The 27,034-nt window shown below is 46.3% G+C and overlaps 1 protein-coding gene across 1 annotated transcript in view; it reads left to right on the top strand.

The window, feature by feature from the left end:
• The first annotated feature begins 5,926 nt into the window (after window positions 1-5,926).
• The window catches only part of LOC144129160 (sodium- and chloride-dependent glycine transporter 1-like), a 94,538-nt gene continuing 73,430 nt past the window's right edge, over window positions 5,927-27,034 (top strand). The window contains exon 1 of the mRNA XM_077663113.1: window positions 5,927-7,309. Coding sequence (XP_077519239.1) covers window positions 7,199-7,309 — 111 coding nt within the window. The 5' untranslated portion in view covers window positions 5,927-7,198. The remainder of the gene's footprint in view (window positions 7,310-27,034) is intronic.

Below are 27,034 nucleotides of genomic sequence, written 5' to 3' on the forward strand. Positions count from 1 at the left end.
TGATCGCGTATTTTGAGTCACTAAAGACTGCGGTGATCCTTAATTGCCAGTGCTATTTCTGCCTCCTGTGCGTCTTTGATGGAGGGCGCAAGAATTGTCGCTACGTCGATAATTTTGAAATGAGGCAGTATCACACAGACCGTGTACCTGCCAGGGCCTTGCTTGGCCGCGTCCACATATACAACACAGAGGTCATCCCCATGCTGTTTGTCAATGGCCTCCGCCCGGGGTATTCGTCTGTTATCATGTCATCCCGGTAGCATGTTTTTAGCTAAAGATTTGACCTTGAGCTTCAGGCGACTGCCTTCGGGAAGGGCTGTGAGCTCAGTTGCCGTGTCAACGGGCCGAAGGCCAAGCTCGCCCAGGATGTATCGCCCTGCGTCCGTTTTCGACAGGCGTTCTCTTTGCACGGTTTTATGTGGCTCAATTAGCTCGTCGAGGGTATTTTATACCCCAAGTTCTAGTAGCTTGTTGCTGCATGCACACATTCATAATTATGAAGAAAAGGTTAAACCGCTCGCGCACACGCGTCCTGGTACTGTTTCTCGCCGTACGCGAGCGGCCACTGTGACCTATACCGCATACACTTGCGTACACATTCCACGCAGGCCACGTGTAAGTCGCGTCCGGTCACGGTGTATAGCTCGCGCGGCTCACTGTAACACTGAAGACGAGGTGGGGCGTCGGACTGCTTTCTGACCTTAAGCTTGCACACGAAGAGCGCCTTGTAACTGCGGGGCTGCCGCTTAAGAAGCACGAGGCATCCCATCCGCTTGCTCAGTGTATGCCCCGAGACTCGCCAGTGTTCTTTCGCGGATGCGCTCACTGCCCCGCGTCCACATGAGTGCCGTCGGATTGCCTGGGAGACGTCCCAATACCTTGTAGACCACGGCAATCTTGAGATTCAGCTGGGCAAGAACAGCATAGTGTATCCTTAATAATGTCATCAGGCAGCCAGGGCTGCCTTTCGCGCAGCATAGCCCTGCCAATAGAGACATTATTTTCGTTAAAACGTCGTCTCGGGCGAAAAGCTAAACCATGGCAACGGTTTGGTACAAGAACCTTTTCTCAAGCATCTCACCCCAGATGAGCCGAGCACCTGGTCTGGGAAAACCTTGTATCCATTAGAAAACTGGTGGGTACCCGGCGGCACCGGGGATCGAACCCAGCAACTTCCGAATGCTCTACCACAAGGTCACCACTTCAGTTGTTTTCCGCATTGTTTTCCGCATTGTTTTCCGCACTTCGGGAAACGGCACTGCCCTTATCACAGGGACGTGGTGCAACCTTACAGACCTCGCATAACTGATTCTCATTTCAAAGGTCATGGCTGACAGCTCCACGCAACAAACGAAGTGAAAAGCTCCACAGATGCTGCTTCGCTGCTGAATTGTGAAAGAGTTCAATATTACGAAACATGCAGGTGACACGGCTCGTGATCTTACACGCACGGTGCTAACCTTCGTAAAAGCTTTTCAGTTCGCTGCACGAGCACAGCCCACCAGTCTACTCGTGACGCGCAACATCTCCAAGCAATGCACCCGATCCGATTACACGAAAGAAAACTCTTGCGTGATGATCCCTAGCGGTTGTCGCACATGTTTTGTTTCCGCGAGGCGCGTGCAGGGAGACGCGCGTCTGTGGCCCCGTGATGTCATCCCGGCGTGCTGAACAGCGGTTCTTGGCGTCTGGCACGTGCTGGGACTCCGCGATAGCTGCGGCCACTGTCGGTGCGATGTCGCACTTTTCCCACTCTCATCCCGCCACAGTATCGATCGATTGGCGGCTCGCTTTTTACGAACCAGGTCTTTCCCCGGCCTCTGGCCCCCTCCTTTCTCTCAACGCCCGTCTCCTCTTCCGCGCACGCGCAGTGAATACAAGCGCTAGCTGGGGGAGAGGGAAGACGCCTGGAAAAGGGTGAGAGTGGTAAGAGGATGAGAGAGATTTTGGGGAAATAAAAATTTGAAAGGCAACCAACAGAAAGGGAAGATGATGGGGGAGAGGGAGCCTCGCTTTGGGAGAAGATGGAGAGCTACTGCCTCTCAGCCACCGTCTGCGGTGCAGGTCGCATGTAGGAGCAGAGAGTATTTCCGCGAAACTAGGTCGCCTGTGCTGGGTCACGGGGTAGCTCTTGGCCCAGAGGTCATCCGGGGCCTCCTTGGTTCCTTTCCCGACCCATTGTTTTCTGCTTCCTCCCTACGTTCATTGGAAATTTTAATTCTTGTTCGTTTTTTATTAACTGCTCTCCCTAGCGCTATCACTACCGGATTTGCGAATAGCGCTCCTTGAATACGATCCTGCAATAAAGCCGTCGTGATGATCTGAGCTACCGCAGGTTTTCCGCCGTTGTCGGCATGAAGCAGACAGATCCGGAGCCACTGTTGTAGGAAATTAGATGCAGTTACAGATTACAAAACATACCCTCTCATGTTCTATTTCTTCACAGAGAAAGTTGTTCTAGGAGCTCGGTTGAGAGATCACGTCACGTGTTTGGACAAATTTAGTAGATTGTAATCGTAGCAGTTTCTTCCAAACGCTGTGCCGTAATGTGAACGTCAACCGTTATGAATCCCCTTATAATCAATGCACGACATCTAAACGATCATTCCGCTAAGCTTTCTTTTCCTTTCTGGTTAGCATCACCTAACGGCGGTGCAAATATTTGAATGGCATGGTTACAAACACTTATTTGAAACGAAATCCCGAGACGATTGCACTATATATTGTATTCTTCAAGTGGGCATCCAGTGATGCCAGTTTTGTTCATTTCTTTATTTTATTTTTTTTGCCCTGCCATACGTTCAAACAATCGTCGCGTGAACAATGAGTGCCATTTTAACGCAATTACGGGAAACATGCATAGCCTTCGTCAAAGCGCACAGCACAGGCGGTTTGCTTCTAAGCCATGTAGTGGCGCTCTTGTAGTGCTCGCGGAAGTCCGAAAATCCAGAGGACGAAGGACCAGAGGTCCTGTTATCTTCAGTACATTGGGAACACCAGAAATGCTTAACTAGCCGCACCGCATGGGCCCGAAGCAAAACCTTCTCCGCTCTGAACTTTTGACAAAAGAGTGCACATGAATTCTTCATTATAGAAAACATGTTTCGTCATATGTTAATATGTTTAACTGCACTCGATTTTCGCGTTGGGTATGGTTTTTTGCTGCGCCATGTGTGTGTTGCACGACGCGTAAATCTCTGGAAGGCGTTCTGGTGTTTATTATTGAAAAGGAGTCATCAAGTAAAGCGCGCAGAAAAACACTCTGCGCTGTCAATTACTGTCCGGGAAGCTTCAGTGTTCTGCTCATTGGTAGCATCTTTGTTCTTCTGCTCGATTATTTTGGACAGATTTCGTTTTAGCCGCAACTTCGGCGTTCTCTTTTTTAACTCATTTTAATAGGAAACAAAAGTACAATTTGAAATTTTTGAAAAAACGCAGTTCCATCATTCTCCTATTTCGGCTGCACCCAGCCAAATGTTGTGCAAAGGTCAAGTTCCCTTAGAACTTAGCACCCGGTTCGAGCCCACAATATTTCAAATTCACTAATTTCTCATTCCTTTAGAAGATGTTGTCAAAGCACTCATATCGTCTTCAGGAACGTACAGTGAGCACCATTTATGCGTAAAATAAATCCTGTAATTTATTTTATCTATCTTCGTTTAAATTGTTATCATCGTGATAATATTCACTGTTGTAAGCAGGCATGACATGCTGGGATGGAATTTACACCTTGAAGATTCTGCTCGCTTTTTCTCCTTTTCGATGTTTTCTGGACAGTCTTCTGTTCTCCTACTACAGGTTTTCCTCACATGAACTATATGTTTGCAACGGCGACAGCTTTACAGAAAGAAAGACTGACGTTTCGTCTAATTTTATATATTTATTGTTTTCTTGCGGTAGGCTTCCTCACACACGTTCTCTGCTTGTAACAGAGACAGCTTCACAGGAGCCGCCCTGGTGGTTCGTCTGAAAGAATGTCTGGTTTCGCTAGCCGTCTTGGAGCAGTAAGTTAATTTAATTAAATACACGAACAAAAGCGACGAATATTATAGACGAACGCTGAGTACAACATGTCTCCGAGGCGATGAGGCAGGCGGGATAAGTGCAGCTGAAAGGATACAGAGAGAGAAGTGTGTCGCGGTGAGGATCAGCAAACAAGAATAAAAAGATCTCGTTGTTTAATTTGCGTTTTTTATCTGAGTGCCAAGCCCCTTGCCCAATATTTATCTTTGTAAAAAAAAAGAAGGAGAGGGAGAATAGTAAGAAAAATCTACGGGTAGCGTCACATATCTAGGTAGCACAGGCTCGCCTCGGAAAGCGTTGTCTGTGTGGCTCCGACGTTCGTCAACAAATCTCATGTGCTGAGCACGTCGCCGAAAACCACAGGTGTGCGGTGCAGCGTGATCTTCGCATCCTCTGCATTGGCTCAGAATCCTAGTTGGCTGTTCGCTATCCTAGGTTTGCTATTATTTTTTTTTACGTTTACACCTCTCGGACGGCATCGGGAACACACCATCTCAAGGTCTTTCTTTTTTTTTCTTGATTGAGGAGTATGGAACGATGAGGAAATACAAAAAGAAGACAGGAAAGTAGCCTTCTATTTTTCACGGGGTTTACTTCAACAGCGGCCATATGAAGAAGCATTGTTTGGTAATTACTACCTTTTCACTGGCGTATTCATCTAATAACTGTGCAATTAGAATGCGATGCGTGCAAATGCATTTCTTTTAACTTTGCTAAAACTAAACATCCGTATTTGCCTCTAAACATAAGTACATGTTCTAGTGTATAATAATGCTTTTCGTCGTTATTATATTATTATTACTTGCTGCTTCTCGACACCCAGCAAATGTATCAACCGTTTAGGATTTTGCTTCACATAGAATATTTTTGCTGTTTGTATTAGGGATCATGCCGAAAAGTTCCGCTAATCAGCATCTTCTGTCGCAATTTCCTTCAGGAGTGGCCGCATTGGAAATTGCGTAAACATTCAAGAATCGCTTCACTTCGTTCCATTCCGCGATATCTTACAAGGCAGCAACTATATACAAAGCCTCGATCAGAGAGATTCCGTCACGGTCGCTTCATGCTTTCGCGTATCATCAATGGTCACCAGGGACGGATGTGCGGGAATGTAAGTCATGAATCACCATTGTTTATTTGTTTACCTTCTGTTCATTCTGGGTTCGCCCGCCGGTTGTTTTTGATTTCGTGCACTCCCGTTGCATTTGTCACGTAATAGTAGAAAATCATTGCTTCCTACTGGTACTCTTCTCACAGCGTGCTGCCTAATGGGCACTTCTGCGATTTCCTTTCTGGACAACGCGCTCAGCAAATATCAACTGAAGTTCTCTCGCACTCTTGTTCCTGGGCGGGAGCGACGCACATCGCTTATTTTACTCTTCGTCCCATCCCTGGAGCTACGGCATAAATTGAAAGCGGGCCAAGATCACACCTGCGATGACGACGCACTCGCTAGCCCCACCATCTACATCCTCCGTTCTGCTGTGGCCAGCACACTCGCGCCCCAGTTTCCTCCCCCCTCTCTCTCGTAAGGGCACCCTCGCTTTCCCGAGCCAGCATCCCGAATCACGAGGATCCAGCTTCTCCCTCCCCCGTCTGCTCTGTTTTTTTTTATTTGGAGTGCATTTATTTCTTGTGTACTTGGGGTTCTCCCTCTGCCAACTCCGCCTCACCGCTGATCCTCGAATACATGAGGGCAAAAGAGATGGAGAGATGAGAATCGAGTGGGGGTGGGGTAGGAGGATGGGGGAGAGTCGGAGGGCTAAGCGGGAGAGGCCGCGTGGCGCCAAGTATGTGGCGCGTGAGAGGAAAAGATCGCCAAGAGCAGGAGAGGAGGAGAAGATGGCGGAGGGTGGCCGACGCAAGCGCCGCCAAGGTTGCCCGGCGCGAAGAGCTCCGCTCCGACGAGCGCGCCGCCACGCGGGAGGTTTCAGTGACGCCGGTAGCCCGCTGCGTGTAAACACCGAAAGAAAAACCGCTCACCGTGTTCCGCACAGCGTCTGGACTCCGTCGCCGCCCGTTCGTCGTTGTCGACGTCGTCGTCGAAGTTTTCACGGCGTGGTCTGGCGCCAGAGTTAAATCCCATTCTTCCCGGTGTCGAGCAGTCAGCGCGCGCGAGCCGCTTCCGCCGCACCGTCGAGGGAAGGAGCCGGCACGCGCTGTCTCTCGCCGACAATGTGTCCCTCGGCGATGGCTCCTGCGTCTGGGCGTCGCAGACCGGCGCCACCTGTTTGAGTCCTCAGCTGGTTGTCGACCTCAGCTTCAACAGCCTCGGCTGGGACAGCGCGTGCAGATTTCCCGGGTGGTCCGACAGGCGCGTCGTGATAGGTACGCCCACGCGCAACCCGACTCTGGAGATGTTACGCAAGAGTGAGGTCACTTTAATGCCAATCCACCTGGCGTCCCATCTAAGTTGATGCTCGGCTAAGCGCTCGCCGCTCTTGCATAAGTCTTAGCATCTAACCTTTGCCCGCTCGGTGTCATCAGGGTCGATATATCTTGTACATTGTCGCGCGAGTCCTGTAGCGTGGCACGTTTTATTCTCCTCCGTCATCTCCCCATCTTTGTCTGCTGGCAGAGTTGTACGGTCACTCATCATTCGTAAAGCTCGTCACTAGTCGGGCGCGTTCCCCACCGAAGGCTGGACCTTCTCCCTCGAACGGGTCTTCCAATCACGTGACAGCACTGGCTTAGAAGCCACATCTTCTCATAATCGCTCGTATTAATTACCAGTGGGTTTTCTGTAGTCACGTGTATCGTAGACGAGAATTGTGTACAGTGACAGCAAACTACTCGTCATCGTCGTCTTATCAATATCGTCGGTGCGTGTTTCGCTGGAATTATTTCTATAGGTCGCCGTAGTCTTGTATATCAGTGAAGTACAGTCTCAAAGGTTTACATATTCGATAGCACAGGCGGTTCGTTCTTCGGGTAAGCATATACTTGATGCCCTCTAATCGTTACCTCGTCGTCTTGTACTGTTGGTATTGTGGCTCTTGCTGACTCTTTTTGAATTCTGCGTACTGCTCCTTGGCGCGAGTTTTGCCCCTTCTTCTCGGCTGGGTATCGTCTGGAAGTTCGTACTTGCCGGAGGCATCAGGAAATTGCTCAAGTCTTGACTACTCTGCGCAACTCTGTCAGAGGAGCCGACGGCTCCGGGCCATCGACAACCACCATGGCTAAGAAGGTAACCCTACCGTCACAGCTCAAGCCGCACAAGCAACAATTCCCGAGAAGCGTATCTGCCAGCAGCAGCGTCTACATCTTGTCCGCTGGCGTCCCCACGGTGAGTCGCCCGAGCTGCTGTGCCATGTCTTGGGCACTATTCCGTCTCTGTTTATTTCCACTGCGTCTGTTTTCTTTTTGATCATCAAATGTAGGTAACCTCAATTTTTTACCACAAGCACCTTGACTGTTCTCAACTATGAAATCTCTCAGTGCGATGAAAAAAAAAATTGGCTCCGTTATTTGTTGGGGCAATTCAATTTCAAGATAGTTGCTTTTCTTCCTGCCGGTATTATAAATGCTCTATGTTTATTGTAAAATAGCACATTCGTTCTATGAACCCAAGGCTTCTGGCCATGGCACCAGTTCTGTGGTCAAGCAATCCCGTTCCATGAAATTAGTCTACAGTTTTGGGATTTTAGTCCAGTGCTAAATTTATCAGGATCAAACCGAAGAAGGGCAATTGTAACGCACGCAATCTTTCTTCTTGCTCATAAAAGTGTAGAGGTTGATGTGTCCATGCGAGCCACATTCACTAGTATGTGAATGTAGAACGAAGATTTGCGATGTTGCGGTTTTCGAAATACTTCAAAGGTCGTCAGTGATGGTTTTATTTTGTTCATGATAACCAGCGAATGACAAAACATGCGAGTGCTAGCCCTTGCGTTAAATGATATATACCTTCCTATGATACCTGACATATGCCTTTGTACTGTCATTATCACAATATGCATTATAAGTTTCTGCTGTCTTCAGACTTTTATTCAACGCCCCTTCGTGTCGTTCTTAATTATTCTAGTATATGCAATCCTTAATAATCTTATCGGTCTGCTGATTCTATTACCACATTTTTGTTCTTGGCTTGCATTTCTATTTTCTTGATGATTTCGCCATATGGTTCCGCTATGCCAGCCTCCTAAGGCTTTTATTTTGGTGTTGGTGCCTCTTTTGGCTACAATAACTTTCTTTCGGACTTTCCCAAGAGGAATTATTTATTTCGCTTTAGTGTGTCAATTGGCGCAACATGGACGACGCCACCGTTTTTTGTTGCAGCAGAATATCTAATAAATGCAAGCCCAAGGAACTTAAGAACACCTGATTACTTTAAAGAATAGCTTTTATAATGTGGCTGTCGTCATATGTGTGCTTGATAATTCTATTTCATTAAATATGAACTTATCAAATGTTTTCTTCAAATAAATAAATGAAATCAATTGTCATTAAGAGCTCCTACAATGGACATATACGTCTAAGATGTACAATGTCTACATTGTACGATGTGTAAATTTGTCGCATTATTCTTTTAAAAAATTGTGATGTTTATTGTAGCAGTTGTGCGGGAAGCTTTTTACAGAAAATTATGGCCGTGCTGGTTTTTATATATAAGTATTAATCCTACGTTATAGCTGCATATAGTGGTTCTTTTATCCTGGGTATTGCAACTTCACTATAGTGACAACCTGCTACAGTAGTGAAACCGTTCCACTCCTTCCACATTGCCATCAGTGATACTTCTGCTGCGGCAAAGTGTGCGTATCAAAAGTGCCCTCATTTCCTCGAATGTCTGCTTCAACAGACGGAAAAAAAGCTAACCCCAATCAATACCTATTTTTCTGCATTCTCTGGACACTGCCAAAGCTATACAACTGCATGTCAATATTTAGTGTAACTCCGTTTGCTCAAAATAATTGGATATATTGTAAAAGCTATGAGCATTCGCAATTAATATTAATTCAAGCCCCGTACTTTTAGGCAGCACAGGCCAGAGTAAGAAATGTCAGCCGTCTGAAAAAGTCTTTTTATGATTGGCTGGCTCCCTACCGACTGTGATGGCCACACGCTGCACTTATGTAGACAATCTTCTGAATTTATAGCAACACTTGTTCAGCCAACCGGTCACCTGAAATGAATAGCGGAAACAAACGTTTCGTAAAAGAAAACTGGCAGGCGCTCTGTATTCCCCTGGAGGCGTTTGGTTGAATATCTTTGCGGTTTACATTGCCTCAATGTCTCTCCGCCGCTTGTACCTCGCATTAAAAAAGATATATACATCCCACGTCGTGTTTTGATGCTCTCGAGGTTTATTTTTTCTTTTATCGCATTTCATCTGTTGCGTGAAAACAGATTCTTTAAATAGCACCAAATTTTATCATTTTCTTGTGTGTGCCGCTGACGTTAAAGCAATGGAGTTTGCGTAGCCTACTCGGGAACAGTTTTATCTCTTTAACTTTCTCTGCTATAGCTGGACGTAGGACAAACTGTTGTCCTGTGTCGTTCTTCTGTTGTGTTTGTCTTTGTAGGCGCTGTTATTTTCTGTCTCAGGTACTGTGAACTATCTAGCCCAAGTTGAAGTTCTTTTAAGGTTCTTTAAAAAGTTGTAGCGCATCAGTAAAGTCACCAGAAGAAGGAAAGAACTTAAATTTTCTGACAGTACTGTTCGCTTTATTTGAAAGGACGCGTGGAAAGAATAAATGTCCTTGCAATCACTTGAATAGGCAAGGGAAGGGGAAGAAATTTTCTGCGCTTTAACTACGGCTGAACCTGGTAATAGACCGAAAGCTGTGGTGTATTGGGCAACTAGACGCGGCTTGGCGTCTGTAACGTTGAGTGCGCTCCGCACACTGGATAGGCAGCGCACCCACCCTGCCACCCTGGCAGGTGGCAGTTAAATTAATGGCTGATAGGGAGCGGTTGGTCACCCAGTGAACACTTCTACCTATTCATGCAGTGTCGCGTGTCTGCCACAACGTTGTCAGCGCTAATGTAAGCCAGCCCACATTTCTCTGTCACCACCGCAACGCACCTCAAAGCCTGATGCAGGCGTCCACTGTCCCAGGGGTCAGTTATGCGCCCTTCCTTTGCTTTCGAAGCTCCCGCTCTTTTTTGGTTTCGGCACAGCTGCGGATAGGCGACATCACGTGGTTATGAAATACACGCCGAATAAGCTAAGGAAGGGAGTAGTAAAGCTTTCGCTTTAAAAGAGATGCTTGTTATGACATACATGATGGGAGCCAACAGTAACCGAAGCCAAGGAGCGAGCATAGGGTATTCTTCTTTTTCTCCTGGTGGCCGTTGGTTCGAATCTCATCGGCGGCATGTGGTTGCTTTGCTTCTGAATTTTTATCAGTTATCTTGAGGGCGTAAAATAATCACACATAATTTTCAACAAATCAACACTACAAATTAAAAAACGCGTCCCCTTGCTCTGCTCTTGGGTTTCTCTGATTGTTGGCTTCCGTCATGCAGTCACTTGGGCAGTTCCCACGAGCGCCCCATGTCTACTAGAAAAGCTAGCAATCGCATGGTCGACTCATGGGAACCCGTATACCAGGACCCTTTGTGTCACTGGAGCATTTTTGCAACAGTTTTTGTGATTATACGACGTTCTCCAAAACACCTGGCAACGACAACACCGAGACACAACATACACAATTATCATACACTGCAACGCCTCCCCCGCTAAAAAAAGAATGGTGGAGAAAAGCAAGCCGTTGCTTGGTAGCGTGAGTGAAAATAGCGGCACTGCAATCTGGTTCGAGTCTTTTCTTTGGATATGGCACGAGAGCCCGGCCAAGTAGCTTTCACTTCGTTTACTTACGTCGCATAAATACATCGTGCCGAACACGAACGTACAGAAATAGGTCTCATAGGGACGTCATTGCATCGAGACCACTCTTCATAATGCCGGTAGGATAACATAGCAATGAAATTTCTGCAAGTGACATAAACAAAACAACGATGAACAGTGGCATGCAATACCGTAAGCGTTAGAAAAATTTGTCCTTGACACGCAGCTAAAAGAATTTATTTATCGACCGTAGCGGCGGCTTAGTCTCGGCCTGGCATGCATTGGCCTCACATGCGGGAGGTTCGGAGTTCCATTCCCAGTACCACCGGGTACCCACCAGTGTCTGGTGCTCGATTTGTTCAGGGTGAAATGCTTGGGAAAAGGGTGTTTAACCCCACCTTGAGTAGAAGAAAAAAACCTTGTGCCATGGCGCTTTTTGGCCACAGACGCCCCTTCGCAATAAAAATTCATCAGCATCATCAAGAAAAGTTATGTACGAGCGTGGTCTTGCATTTTCTTTAAATTTGTTTGCTTTTCTTAACACGCCTTGTGCAGCGGATAGGGTAATCTTCATTGTTTTTGTTTGCGCTGTTTGCATTGTTTTTTTATTGAACACTGCAAGCAGGGTTCTTCGCAGAGGTCATGCACCGAAAGAAAGCAAATTCAGTGGCCTCCGTGACATTTCCTCAATCGCCACTTTGTAGCTAAGCGCCAGTCACTAGACCAGCCCCGTCACTGTTCTACCAACCGTAAACCGTAGTTACAGCCACCATAATGCAATTCACGGTAGCTACTGGTAAGCTGCAAGCTAAATCCAGTGCAAGTAGCACATACTATTCTGCACGCTAGCTGCTAAATTTTGGATGCAAAAACCTACGGACGTTAGCCTTGTTCCGCTATTTTTGTTTCTGTTCCCGTTCAAACAATTCTAGTAAGGCAGGAGTACGCAGAGTACAGAATGCTACTTCTAAATTTATACTAATCACGCTTCGCTTAAGTAAAAGAAGTCTACTTTTAAACCTTCTATTATGGAGAAATGCTCGTGTAAATACTCTAGTAATTCTTAAAATTATTAACTACATATCTGTGCGCAGCCATGGTGATATTGTCATGACCTCCAAGAGTATTAGCAATGCGTTGTTCTTCTTTTACGTTACTGCAGTGAGCTCGTATATTCATCACTTTCAGCTATTTTTCATGCGCAATGAACGTTTTTGTTCCTTCTTACTTCTATTCTGCTAGAGTTATTTGGTGAAAGAACTTCGATCTCAAACCCCGTGCAATCGCCTTCTCTACTGCAGTTCAATAGTTAAGCACCTGACCATTATATTTCCGTGCGATCGGCATGGAAGGGTGTTCTCCGCTTGAAAAATGCTCAGCGCAATTAACAGATTTGTAATTCCTGCCACAGGGCATAAATTCAAGCCTTCATGCTTGACGTCGCAGATCAGCCGGGCGTTCTTGAGGCTCACAATGTAGGGACATCGCTTAGGACTTCTTCTCAATCGTTTTCATTCTCTAGACTGAGCTCGCAATGTTCGCCTATAAGACAGCTCGAGCGATGTTATTCACAGATGGACGTTGGTCAAGGCAAAGTCTGCAAAGAAAACTACTTTTATGTGCGCACAATACTAAGTGACATCGATGCAGCCATATGCCCTCACATCTGCTGAAAACGCGTAGGTAGTCTTTTAAGAGACCACCCTAGATTTTTTTTTCTCTTTCACTGATGATGTGTATTGATCATTTGGAAGTTCTGTAAGAGGTAGAAGGGCATCCTCTCCGTGAGTCTGCTTCGAAATGACGCTTCTGGAGATCGGCACAGTTTCTCGCAGCGAAGCTTAAAGGTCAAGGAAACACTCCAGAAATAAGAATGAACATCTTAAAGAGGACTCAGCTAGCGTAGGTCGTAAAAAGTGTCTACCAGCGCAGCCGAAGAATTGAGCTCCCCTCTCAGGGAGATCGCCACCACGCATTGGGCTTTTCCAACCGCGCTTGACAAGGCGCTTCGATCGAACCGAGCACACGTCGCTTCATGCTGGGGATCCCAGCGCGTGACTTGTGTTTGTCGATCATTTCTTTCCAACGCGCGACTTCGTCATTTGTGCCGGATGGAAAATCAGCACCCGCTGCCAACTGACGCGACACTCTCGTGCGTGCTGCAACCTTGATTCTTTGCACCGGCGGTGTGATGCACCGGGCCGTACCTAATTTAGCACCACGCCCCTTTCTTCTTCCCCTGTCGCCAATTCGTCGCCTGGCGCCCGGCCATGTTTCTAATTCTAAATTCTGCCGGTGGCTTTATTCTTTTTTACCTTTGCGCTTATTACCCGAGGAATGCGCTTTAATGTTCGTTATGTTTTTTTTCTTCGTGCTCGGAGCTTAAACCCGGGACCAGCGTTTCTGGCAACCGGTTCTGATCTGGCTGATCTCCCTGCGGTTAAGCGCTCTGGTCCAGCACGTTTTCTTTGTCTCACGTACGACACACGCTTTGTGAAGCAAGCACGCTTTGTCTACCCCCCGCGTCACAGCTTCCTTTTTGTTTTGTACCTTCTGACCTTGACAGTGAATTTGGCTGGAAGACGAATCATAGTACGAGCGTCTATTTAAAGAAGCCTAACTCGGACTGGCTTGAGAAGAGGGCTTCGTCACTTTGGAGACGGAGTGGCGTTTCCTGTTTTGCACCTGCGGCACCTAGTCAAGCCGAGCAAGGGTTTGCTACCAGTGAGCTTAAGCACTACCGGATGGCCGGACAGCGACTTGCTGCCATTATGCCGCTAAGCTGCCACGAAAGGCCAGATGGAGGCGCTGACCTGCCATTGTGCACGCGCAGTTAGCGCCCGGCTCCGACTCTAATCAATTTTAGGAGGCGACGCCGAGAGCAGGTTCAGTGACAAGGCGTATTTGTTACCCAGCTTCTGCTTCTGAAAAAAGGCGCTTGCATTTTTTTTGTATTTTCCCTCTGTTCATTGCATGTGTTCTCGTGATGCTGTACTCCGCGTAGATGATCTGAGGCATGCTTTTCCACTCTGCTGCGAGAATGATTATTCATGATAGCCAGTACCAGTTATGAGCTGAAACTACCCCCCCCCTCCTAAGCTTGTAAAGAAAGGAGTCTTTTCAACGTTTTTCTTCAACACAAATTTTCTTAGGCTTCAATAAAACAGCCGCAATGTGACTCTGGCTGGCCCACGCACTCATTTCAGCGCAACTTGGGTTTACACAAACGAGAGGTGCGTTCCGAAGGGTGAATGTGGAGGCCACAAACAGAATGCTTCTTAGAAGTATGGACAATGAGCTTTTTACAGCTTAGAGGCCCTATTTACATGCCGAGTTTTCTGGGAAGGAACCGAGTCCTCAGCGAGCGCATGTAAACCCCCTTAAAAATTTATTTAGACAGTCTATAGACTGTCCATAGACTTCTTCTATAAGGTCTATAAACTCTCTATAGACAAACCCTAAAGAATAGTCTATAGGCAATACAAATCATATAGACATTCTATAGACAATCTATAGATTTATGGCCATACACTTTTGGTAGAAATTTGTCTATAGACAGTCTATAGACTATGAATAGACAAAAAGATATATCTATAGGAAGGCAATAGAGCCAATCAGAATTATTTAGACTGTCTATAGACCGTTTTTATAAGGGCCACTTCTACGTATTTCATCCTTCAGGTAGAAAATCGGCGCACATCCGCTTTTATAATTCGCATAGAGCTTTTCCAGAGAAGACCACGTTTTCATACGCAAAGAAATGGATGGAGGGGAGGGATGAGCAGAGGAAGGCAGTCACCACAGATTGTTTCCTCCTGGCCGCGACTTCGTAAGTGCCGGAAAGAACAAACCGCTAGGTATTTCCGCTTTTTTCTCCCCTTACTTCTTACGCCGACCGCGTTTTAAAATGATCCCGAGACGAAAGAGGGAGCTTGTAATGCGGCGAGACACACTACCTGCGCTAAAAAGACACAGATGAGAGAGCTAGATGTGGACGCCATGAAGGCTGCTCTAAATGAAAGAAGCAGCTTTCTCCCTTGCGCGCGCGCAGAAACATAGAGAATACGGTAAAAAGAGGACAAGGAAAGAATGAAGGAAGGATAAAAGAAAGGAGAAGACGCGAACGCCGCGAAGTAAGTGTCCGCCACCGCCGTCGCTTCGGGGTCGAGTGTCTTTCATCAACGGGAGCAGCAGCCGGGCTCTGGGGAGGAACGACATCAAACCGACCAGACGTGGCGGAGTCCGGCCGGCTTCGCTATGGAGCCGGAGCGATAGAAAGAAAGGCAACGCCGAAAGAAAGAGCGGCGTTTGAGAACAGGGAGGGGAGATAGAAATAAAAAAGTGTATTTTCTTCCTATTTGTCCCCTGCTGCTGCTGCCACCGCCGCCATTTTTTGCTTCCTTTTCCTTCGTCGGATTTCGCCTTCTCCGGCCTGTAGCGTTTCTTTTTTTTTTCACGTTTTCTTCTTTCCGTCCTGCGCGGTGGCCTCGCTCTTCCCGCTTCCTCCGCATCCTCCCTCGAACAGTGGAAGAGCCGGAGCCCCCGGGCGTCCCGCTCTTCGTTCGAGGCCCGGCCTTGAGGGAAAAATTCCACGGTGTCACGTGTCCCGCATCCTGCCCCTCCTCCGGAGCGAGAACCGTTGCCATGGCGACCGCCTCTTCTGCCCCGCTCCCTCGTCCTCACCCCCTCTCCTGGAACTGCGGCTCCGCCACAGCTTCTCCCTTCGCCCTTCCCGAACGTCTGTCGCTGCCCTAGCGGCGGCGCCGACGGCGGCGAAATACAATTTTCAAACTCGCTTTACTTGTGGGTCTCGTCGCGCTGGAGATGGGGAGAAAGCGCGGAGGAGGAGGAGGAGGTTCCGACGAACAGGAAGCCTGCTGACACTGGAAGTCCGGCAGTGGAAACGGAAGATGGGGGAGAAGGCGTGGGTAGGAGAGGGGCAGGAGGGGGGGGAGGAGGACAACTCAACTCGCATCGTTTTATCCGCGCATAATAGTAGCGCGGTAATGCGACGGCAAAGAACCCGAAGAGGAAGCAAGGTATACCCACGATCTGAGCATCATTCTTTTTCTCTGCGCGTATGTGCGCGCGGGTTCATTTCTCTCGTTTTTTTCATTTTCTTTTGCTTTCTCGTGTAGTTATCGACGCTTATGCCTCCATCTAGAGTAAATGACGCGGCCATTACATGTCGCTCACGCCTGTGCTCAAGCGCACTGGCCTCCGTGTCGACAGGCAGCTCCTGGCGCAAGTGCTTGTTTGCGGGGGAGCTGATACGGGCGGCTGATTCGGTGCGGCCTGCAGCGCGAGGCGATAGGCCTCTCTTGTGGGGTCCGGCATTTTTGCGCGGCATATGTTGCCTCTGGTCTCTGCGAGATGCTTGAAACTCCACCGACGACCACTGCCGATACGATTTTCGGGGAAACGCGGTATTGAATGAATGTGCTAAACAAAACAGGGGAGCTCGGTCACTGGGAATAGTCGGTGCAGAATACATGTCGAGCTGCGGGCGGAAGAAGTGGCACAATGCGACAGTGTTCCGTGAAAGCATCGTCATTCCATCTTGGCTGAAAACTTTCCCAGTTAGGAGGCTGCAAAAAAAAAAATAAAGTTGGCATCTTGCAGAAGAACTATTTACGGTGGTTTATTCGATACTTCATTTGCTTTATAGCTCCCGATTCGTATCGCCGCCATTTTCGACGTACGGAAACAAAATGCGTGGGTGAGTGAGGTGAGCGCCTTAAAAGGCTGCGTAGGAAATCAAGTGCATCCCCTCCTTCCATCACTGGCTCCCGATTTTCTTGTTTCATTTTTGACAAATTATATATGGCGTCTCGAGTTATGCTGTCTCTACTTACCGCGGGAACTGTCCTTTTCGACTTGTAACGAAAAAAAAAATCTATTAACGAATTTATTCCACATGTTTCTCTGCAGCTACACTCACTCTTTGTTGCCTTTTTGCGCCAAAATATCTTGAAATTAGTTTCGGTACGGTGTCAGTTTTCCCTAGTTTTGCTGTTTTGTTTGTTCCAGTCAACACGTGGCACAGTTCTTTTCTTGTCTTGGTGGCGGAAAGAATTCAGAAAATAAGACGCTGAAGTTAACGACGCAGCTTTTTTTTTTCTAATGCGCACAATCAAATATCTCATTCAAACCTCGCTATAACGAAACGATGGATATAACGAGGGAATCGCCATTCCTCTTGGTATAGTTTTCTTAAAAAACAGTGTATTTTGTATCTTGTTTTTACGAAGTAAAAGTTTCCTACAACGGGATATAACGAACCTCCACTGGCCATTTCGCGCTCATTATGTAGATTTGTAACGCTACCCAACACTTCCGTACCACTTCAATGTGTCAAACTGAAGTCACCGTGCATAACCTATTCTGTCCGAGCACCGAACAAAACACTAGGAAAACTTATGTCACCTAAAGCCAGCCCTCAATGGAGTGTTTGTCTGTGCAATTCGTCAACGTGGGCTCATGCATGCCCCCCACCCCCCCCCCCCCCCCTTTCTTAGCTGAATATCGTTCACGTGGTCCGCAGATCAACGCCACGCCGCGCCTGAATAGTTTCTAAGGTCAGTGGAGTTTCCCCTTTCCCGGACCTCTTTGCTGCGCATAGCCCATTGCAAGCGCACTCTTCTTCTCCGGCTTCGCGCGCATTTTAATTTATATTTTCGCACTATGGTCTCATAGTTTAAAGCGTTTGGCAGTGTGCTTCGAGTACTTGACAGTACCGACGCCCAGCTAGTTTTACGAAACCGAGCGACTCAAAACGAAAGCGCAGAACAATTTCTGATTGTGACAAGGTGGCCGTTATCAAAGCCTTCGATCTGGCGTATAATTCGCCACGAGACAATCTTGTCGCGCGGCGAACTGTTGTGTCCCGCGTAATCGAGAGTGGTGCGGCAAAGCCAACCAAAACAGGTTTACTTGTCTCTAAGTTGTTCTCTTCTACAAAGCTCTTTAAAGAGCTCTTCATAGAACGCCATCTTAAAGAGAACACCCTTTTTTAGAGCGGTCCGTATCGGCTTTAGAAGCTAGGAAACGGAGCTATATATTCTTAATGGGTCTTTCCCTGCATTCTCCGACGTTCCTCTAAGATCCGTTTTCAGGACGCTGAAGCCCATGCCGACCGCGGAAAAAATGGGCGCGCGTTGGCAGGGCTGACCTGATATATACAGCTGCTGTACGTAACATTCAGCGGTACGGTGGTCACTCGTTGTGCTGGTTGATTGATTGCTCCTGGTTGATGCTAGGCTAACAACCAGGCAGACCTCTCCTGTATCCATTTAAGCAGCTACTGCTCCTCCTCCTCCTCCTCCTCCTCCTCCTCCTGCAACGCATATCAGTGGCACTCTAAACACCAGTTATGGCGTCTTCCGTATACACTGCAGCAGGTAAACCCTTTGGCATGTGACCGTTGTCACCTACATCGCGTACCTCTACAACGAATAAACGGCTATAACGAAGAAATTGTCGCCCATGTCTCGCTTCGAGACGTTAAACCTAAAATAAAAAAAAACATAAATCGTGTTGCCCTTGTAAATGTTATAACAAGATTCAACTTCATATAAATGTATAACAGCGCCGTAAGGAAAGTAAGTAGCCCTGAGAAAGACGAACCTGATGCGTGATCAGACGACTGTTTTCCTTTCTGCTTAGTTCGGACACCATAGGTGCATTTTTTCTGAGCTTCCCATTCCTCTGATAAGTTGCTTGTGGTCAAGACAGTTGCTGCAAAAACCCTGCTAGCTTTCCGCCCCGTAGAAAATATGCCCAGTAGACGCGCGACTCAACTTACATTGCTGTACTCAGAGGTTGGATGAAGTGAGCTTTCTCCGGGTTTTCTGAACTCGTTGTTCGCCCTTGTCTTCATCACGTATGCTCTTATACTGCCGAAAACAAGGTTCAGATAAGCATTTTCTTTTAGCAGGGGTTTATACAAGCAGCAAACTCGCGACTCATTTGAGACGTAAAATTCTTCCCCCTGCCCCCCCCCCCTCCTTCCTTAAAAAAAAAACAACGATCAGCATCCACAAGGAATGTTCTGCATGCTTCTAGGCTATTATTAACACTTCTGTATTTTTCTAACATGCTTACATCATTTAGTTCACCGTGATTATGTCTTATGCAGTTGATTATCTCACATTACTCACTTGAAGATATTAGATCACTGTGCTTAGGTAAATAAAAACACTCTTTTTTTGAAGTTATACTCCAGCCATCAATGGCTTATGAAACCCCAAGCCTGTCGCTACTTCATCTTGCAAGTTCTTCGCGATAGGAATTAACAATTTTTCAAGATTGTGCAATTTTCCACCGAATAATGCAAACAGCTTTCGACCATCCAGGACAATTATTGGACATCCACAGCAAGGCCTGTTTCTTGCCTTCTTTTGTCTGTTAAGCGGCTTCCGGTCACCTGTAATGCTTTAGACTGTAACGCATTGCTCACCGCGACGTGTGCCGACACGATCGAACCGGAAATACGCCAGGTACAGCACCACATTCAAGCAATATGCATGAAAGGCAACGCTCGGGTGCATCTAGAATGCTTCATGCTGGCAAACAAGTTCTTTTAGCTGTAATTTCCTGTGCCGCACTACATTCCCCCAGGCCCACTCCTGCCCACGACAGCGACCTCGGTAGGCGAGGATAGCGAGCTATGAGCGACGTAAGGCGGTCGATTGCCAGTGCGCCTCCTAGATGGCGCTGCTCTTCTATGCAGTGCTCGCCTCCGTTTTTACTTTCAACGCTGACTCACACGGGAGTGTACAGTGGCTTTGGCTTGAAACGGTTGGAGGCATGTCGGAATTCAGAAAGTATTAGCACGATATGCCGCCAGCTGCACCTGCTCGTAAAGCGCGTGCGCATAAGCGCTGCCAATGGGCCAGTTTTTTTATTTTTTTGCATTTTTATACACCGACAATGGCAACCACGTGGCAGTTATCTCCGGAGTTGTTTCGCTTGTTCTTTCGTAATAACCAGTTAGTTTTTCCTTCACTTATTCTTGTAGTTTTCCGTCGGGTATTTCGAGCGCATATCTACGCATTATTCGTCTTTTTTTTTCACAAGTACTCTCTGAGCACGAGTGCATCTTACCCTCTACCCTCTCCCGCGCTCCACTTACTGAAAACAAACAGACAGCTTGTAGCACGCATGCGCAGTTCGTGTTCACAACAGGTGCAAGCGACAGCTGAGAGCGCGCAACAGCCATTTAGCATGCGTAGTAGACGCATCGCGAAAGCGCATTCGCGTCTGGCTAGCACCGAGGCGCCCACGAGCGTCAGCGATGCTTTGGACAACGTTAAAAGATGTGCAGTTTCCTTAAATTCTATTATTTATTTATTTATTTTCAGAATACTGCAGGCCACTGCTTGGCCACAGCAGGACATTACCCTATGATAATGCGATAGCACTAGTGTCTTTTTAACTGAATTTCACTTATTCTACTTTCCCGCTGTTTTCTGTCTCCTGTTGAATATTCATTTCATGGCGCTTCCACGCGCACGTATGGGAGATGATGACAGATAGATTGATCAATTTAATGAAACGAAGGCAAAGAGGTTGGCCAGGAATATTGATATCTGGCCTGCTGCTCTGCACTGGAGAATGGGAGGAGGCGAAGAAAGAGGGCCATGATGGGTAACTGCGTGGTGAAAAGTGAGATGAGAGTCTGTGCACACACATTTGATGGCATCACAACCGCGTGTCGAGGCCCATGCCACCCAAAAAAACGTGAAAGCACCTCCATTGCCGGGACTGCTTGCCAACCCTGTGGAAGATTATGAAGACTGCAGCTTCCAATCCACAGCGCAATAGACTGGCACTTTAACGCGCAAAATGTTAAGCAGTCACGGTGGCGTAGTTGTCTGAAGCACCGGCCACAGGAACTGACTAGTTCGAGCTACCGTGTGTCCGAATTCACTCACCCGGCTGTGAAGTTTTTCATCCATTTAGTTTCTTGCCCAGGTGTGATACCGATCACCTGTAGACGCCGGCTTTCTGCTCCAGTGAGGTTCTTATGCTATCTCATAAAAAAGGCCACTTATTGAGCATACTAATGAATGGGAATAAGGTAACAGATCTGCTAGCAGGAAATATGCCCGGTTAATAAGTTGAAATTGCGTGGGAACAACTTAGCAACGGGGCGGCCGTCCGTATGATCACAAAAGGTTAGACGGGGTTTCCCGCGATGCCCACTGATGTTCATGATTTATGCGACAGAAATGAAAAGGTGACAGTGGGAAAGTAAGCTAGATTCTGGTCTCTATTTAGGAGAAATTCTGTCATGAATAGGACGCGTTCGGAACAGCAGCTCACGGGTTTAATCTGCGGAAACGATATTGTACTTTAGCAGATAACCGAACAGATGTACAGTCCCTCGTGAATATTGGTGGCGGCGAATGCGACGTTCTAGGCGTCAAATTCAGCTCAAATACGTCCAATCTATTCAACAGTAAATCTATTCAACAGTAAATGAACAGTATTCAACAGTAATCAACAGTAATCAACAGTAAATCAGCAGTATTCAACAGTAAATCTGAACAGGCGCCCACGATGAAAGGTCACCGATACACGAGGCAGGCGAAGCCGAACGTAATAATTTATTGATAACAAAATATTTCTGGATGGTGTCCCTCCGTCTAGGACCCAATTGTACTGGTCTCCAGCAGTGCCTTACTGACCAGTCATTAATGGTTCGCGAGTTCCGAGCTAGTCAGGTTCCCCTCCACTGCTCTAGCATTGAGTTCTCTATTCCGAGGACGTATTATTTCTTTTCACATGCCCGAACCATAAGTTATACAGGGTGTTTATTTTACATACAAAATCCTTTGTATACTTTATATACAAAGGATGTCTGTGCCGTCGATATTTTGTCCCCTGCACGCCTAATCGGTGTTCTGTTGCCTCAGATTGGAGATGCACAGAATATTTATGCGAAAGCATTAGGTAGATATGTCACTAGTTTCATGTCAGCAAAACTTTCTCTGCGTGATTGCGTCGTTCTGTAACGATAAATGTAAAAAAAGCTTGATTTATCTAGATAGTGTGTGATGAGATCTCGTTGTGGGAAAATTTGGTTGATGTGGTGGAATTAGTTTATTAATTAAACGCGAAAACTACACTTCAATGTCAAAATAGCCACGTACGTCGACATAGCTTCTCCGCTTTCCGCACGATTGTGTCGTTCTATGAAAATGCATGTGCAAAAGTTTGATTGTGTTAGATAGTACGTGCTCAGATCTTTCTGTGGGAAATATGTGGTTGATTAATTATGGTTTGTTAATTAATTAAACAGGAAAATTACACTTTGACGACAGAATAGGCCCGTGTTTATGTCGAGCGTTTCGTGTAGGCAAAAACTTCTCCGAACAATTACGTCGTTTTGTGAAGATAAATGTGCAAAAGTTTGATTGCGTTAGATAGTGCGTGATGAGATCTTGATGTGGAAAACGTGTGGTTGATGAATTGCAATTACTGAATTAACTACACTTCGACGACACAATAGCCACGGACGTCAACATAGCACCTGGATGTCAAAACAGCCACGGACGTCGACGTAGCACCTGGACGCGAAAAGTAAAATAAATTAAGTAAAAAACTTAATAAAACAAGAAAAATTTGAAATAAATGTAAGTTTAAAAATTATGATGTTGATTTTTTATGGCGCAAGGGTATCTGCGGCCAAAGAGCTCCATGGCACAAGGTATTTTCGATTTCTCAAGGTGGGGTCAAAGACCCATTTCCCAAGCATTTCACCCTGAATAAGCCGAGCACGAGGCCAGGGTAAGGTTGTACCCGTTGTTTCACCGGTGGGTACCCGGCTGCTTTGGGGATCGAACCCCGCACCTCCCGCAAGCGAGGTGGATGCTCAACCACTAGGCCACCGCTGTGGTTCAAAATAAAATAATAAAAATGCAAAACAAAAATAACTGAAAAAATAACAATAATGAAATAATAGATCGCGCACCGGCGTCGTGGAAAAACCCGCATTCTAAAAATTTCCATGCTTTCGCATTCCTCCACGTAAGCAGACATAAGTGCCTTCAGAATTTTTTACTAAATCAAATACTAGACATTTTATATGTACGAAACACAGTTCCGGAAAATATTTGTGTGAGCACACTTGGATCTTATGTAATATGGACTCACCAAGTCAAGCATCAAGGATATGCGACACGCGTGAACCGGCAAATTAAATTCTCGTTCGTGTGCATTCAATGCCAGCGCATTCTGGGGTGGACTCGGTGCTCAGCGTCTCTCGATTTTTTTTTTCTTTCAGTTATGCACCTGTGAAAGCAGGAACCTGAAATGCTACTAAGCGCATAATTTCGATTATGTTCCTTATTATAAAAATAGTAACAGTCAACTCTGGCGTAATTGTAACGGAAATCATACAAATGGTGGTATGACGTCTTTCATGCTTTGAGGAGGAGGCCTTTTAGATCGATGAACTGTTGATTTAAAATGTATATCCGCCGCCTGCTTGGGAGAACTGGGCGAAATGTCTGAGCTCTTCCTTCTCAGGAAACACATTATGCTCAGACTAAGGCATTTAAACACTTTTGGCTGTTAACCAGAAAAACAGCGCTAATACGTGGAATTTCCTAGATCAAAGCACAAGACTGCATTATTCGTCCGCATGGGTGGCGCCATCTCCAGCAAGCGCCGAAAACTAGCTATCCGGTGTTTGCTTGCTTCGTTGCCGAAGTTTCGATTTCTTGCGTTTGAACCAGAAGTATAGTTTAAGAAATCATTTTCCGAGTACCGTCACACTTATTCTGCGAACATTTAGAGGAAGTAAGTTTAACGGGTACAATCACCGGTAATATCGCGGGTAAATTTCCGGTAAATATTGTAACGATCAAGAAGAATCACCGGATAATAGAAACTTAGCACCATCGATCTCTTCGACTTCATTCTTATATTTTATGTAAGACGAACAACCGACATCAAAGAATATTGAAAAAATATTGCCACTTGGCTCAGCAGATGCGACCTAAAATTTATGTTTGATGTGTGTTAGTCCTTTCATGCGGCACAGGCCAGAACGCTAAACTCTTGACACACTTCTAAGTCACACCCAAGGAAGCCGGTCGGTAAAAGGCCGATTACATAGGCGTAGCGGCTTAGGCGGCACTATACTACTCAAGTTGGTCGCTCTCCTCCCGACACACGTAAATATGAAAATCACCCTGGGGTAACATTTTGTAAGGTGATTTCAGATTCGCAGATGTGCTTTTACACATGCTGCCATCACAGTGCTGGCATTTGGAATGCGTACAAGCTGGCATTCAACATTTCCGCCTACTGAAAAAAATTTTGACGGGTTTTTGTCCTGAATAGAAAGTGTTTCATCACACGATGGGAAACACAAAGACAGAAAAACAGAGGTGGGGGGGGGGGGGGGGGGAGCTGACTGTCTTCTACCCGTTCGTTAAATGCTTCCATCTTTGGCAGACATCATGCAGTTTTATTCTTGACGTACGACCAATACACGTTTCTCAGCGCGTGCTTGAACGAACTGCCTTTAGTGATGCTTACTTTTTTTTGTATCCGCCGCCGCCGCCGCCGATTTATTATGGAAGAAGTAAATGCTGCCACTTTGTGCAATCATTCTTCGATTGCAGCCACCGACCTAGGTTAGACGCCGTGCCTTCAGACCTGTGTTACGAGTGTATGTTTATCCAAACCCGAGATTACTCAACCTCTTCTCATCTTCCAGGCAGAACAGTTTTGTTTTGTGCGTTCCTGCCCGATTGCTCCATGTTTTATTTTTTTCCTCTTGACGGCGTCTGTCTAATAGCTTGCCTGTCGGAGAGGTAAAATTAGGATGGCCGCCGGTCGAATCAGGGATGGATATTCGGATGACGCGGTGCTTGCAGTCCGTCCGGCTCGATATCGGCTCGGTCGAGAGCACTCTGCGCACGGCAAACTTGGAAAGAAAACATCGGCTGCTAAAATTAAGCCAGTCGCAGCGACTTTTCAATCCCTAATGGGTCCAGTGCCTCCTGCTTGAAAAGACTATGTTACTATATTCAGATCCCGAGCTACAAATAAGAAGGGTCGCTAAAGCTTTCATCCGTTATTTGGAGCTCCGCCACCCCTCACCCCCTCTTCCCCTTCCTCCTTTCTCAGGCCTCTGTCAGCACCATTTCAGTCATCGTCAGGCCTGTGCGTGGTGCCTGATTTACTTTTGTTGTTAACGATGATTTTGCTGGTTTGGTTGCAGGGCATATGGGTCGCAAACCGTTCTAGTCTCGCAAGCTGCCGTCGCCGTTGTTTGCCTCACAAAGTGTCTCCATCACTCAAGCTCAAACTATCCAAGCTCTAGCCAAGAACGTTGGCTTAGTTCGGGAAACCAGAATCAAGTGTTGCTTTGCGCGTGTTGGTGCGTGGGATGTCACCACTGACGATGCTGAGTTCTTCTCTTCCTGTGCCTAAGAAGCGTCTCGGCCTCAAGCTACGAAGAGTGCCTCCGATTCTAAAACAAAGAGAGCAAATAAAATGCGCGAGAAGATACAAAGTCTCACGCATTTCAAACCGTTCTGAATGGCTATTAGTTCGTTTTTGCATACAAGGAGGGAGGGCTAAGTTGGAGAGGTTAACCAGCGAAAGGTACATGTTTGCTGCCTAGTCCTGCAGGCGAAAGCAAAGGAAGGTGGTATGCGCGGGGGGCGGGGGCGAGGTGAAGCTGATAAATAGAAGAAAAGAGAGATGATGGCTTTCATGTGACGTACAATAAGTCAGGAATTCGAACAGGGAGGCCATACCATTGCCTATCGCGTAGGCTATGAAAATCTGTGGACTTCTCACGCCACATTCTTGTGCATTGCCACACACAAACGCTTTCTTTATTTCTTTAATTTTTTCAGGAATTTTTTTTTGTTTTTAGAGAGAGATGATTGCATTATCAATATTGGACGGTTCATTGCAAGAAGATTTCCCGCAGCGCAGGGCTCTTTCTTAACCTAACCGAGGTTCTAAAAAAATCGCTCGCGCAGCCTGTCGCATTAGTTGCTGAGCAAGAATTCGGCACCTGTTTCGTGAGATGGCACATAATGTAGTTTCATGTCCAGTCAAAAAACCTAAGAAAATTTACTGTCGTAACAACAGATTTTTCTGTAATAGTTTCCCCATGAGCTTGTAGTAACAACAGAAATTTTGTATTAACCGGAAAACTTTTTGTGCTTACCACAGAAAAGTACCATAGACAAAAACTAGTGCTACAGAAAAGTGCTACAAGAAACAGAAAAACATGCCGGTAGGACACAGCGACAAGATTTCTGTCGGATTTTTTGACACGGTTCCGTCGTTTTTTTTTTTTTTCAGCTGTGCGTGCCCTTTTGAAAAATAGCTTCCCACACTTATTCATTTTAGTTGCTACGTTGCGGTGAGATTAATATACCACTGTTTTATCCCTGTTTTATCATTTTGCACAGCTTTGAGTCGAATTTTTACTACAACATGTCAAACAGGCACAGCCTCGGTCAATATTGTTCAGGCAAATGGGTTACATCTCAGTCACGTACTGGAATGCTTATGACTCATCTGAAGCCATAAATCTTTCTACCGTGAGGATAAAGGTTTCTGTGCCTTTTGGGGCGTGTAAGAACTCTACTCTAGAGCACGAAAGTAAATCCAGTGGCCTGAGGACTTTTAACTAAGGCTGTATATTTCTAGCACCCTACGGCGGGAGCTGCGTAATGAAAATCGCAACGACGCGAAAGTAACATTACATGTGAGCGTTCTTCTTGCGAAATCTTTCTTATGAAATCCGTGGGTATCAAATGTAATTCATAGGGGTGGTTACGGCATGCCTTGGTGTCATAATTTGAAAGGTGGTCGAGTCTGTGCTTGATAGCGCCGTAAAATTTATAAAAAAAGCGGTGTTACTCTCCATTTAAAGTATTTGAAGAATATTGCTTTGGCGCTGCAGCGAAATAAAATGGGAATCTGTTCGTGTGGTCTTTTCGTGTTTAATATTCAAGAACTTACTGGTGTCTTTAATACGCAAACAAAACATAAAAGTTGTTCGACAGAGAATTCAATAGTGATCAATGAAAAGAACACAAAAGCAGCAGTCTTCGAACCACATAATAAGTCAGTTGCTTTACATCAAGCTGTTGTCTGCACTAGGCAGCAGCAAATTATAAATGGTAGATCCCTTGAAACGAATAGAATACTTTCAACCTTGATCATGGGAAAGAC

Source organism: Amblyomma americanum, chromosome 4 (assembly GCF_052857255.1).
Source record: "Amblyomma americanum isolate KBUSLIRL-KWMA chromosome 4, ASM5285725v1, whole genome shotgun sequence".
Lineage (NCBI taxonomy): Eukaryota > Metazoa > Arthropoda > Arachnida > Ixodida > Ixodidae > Amblyomma > Amblyomma americanum.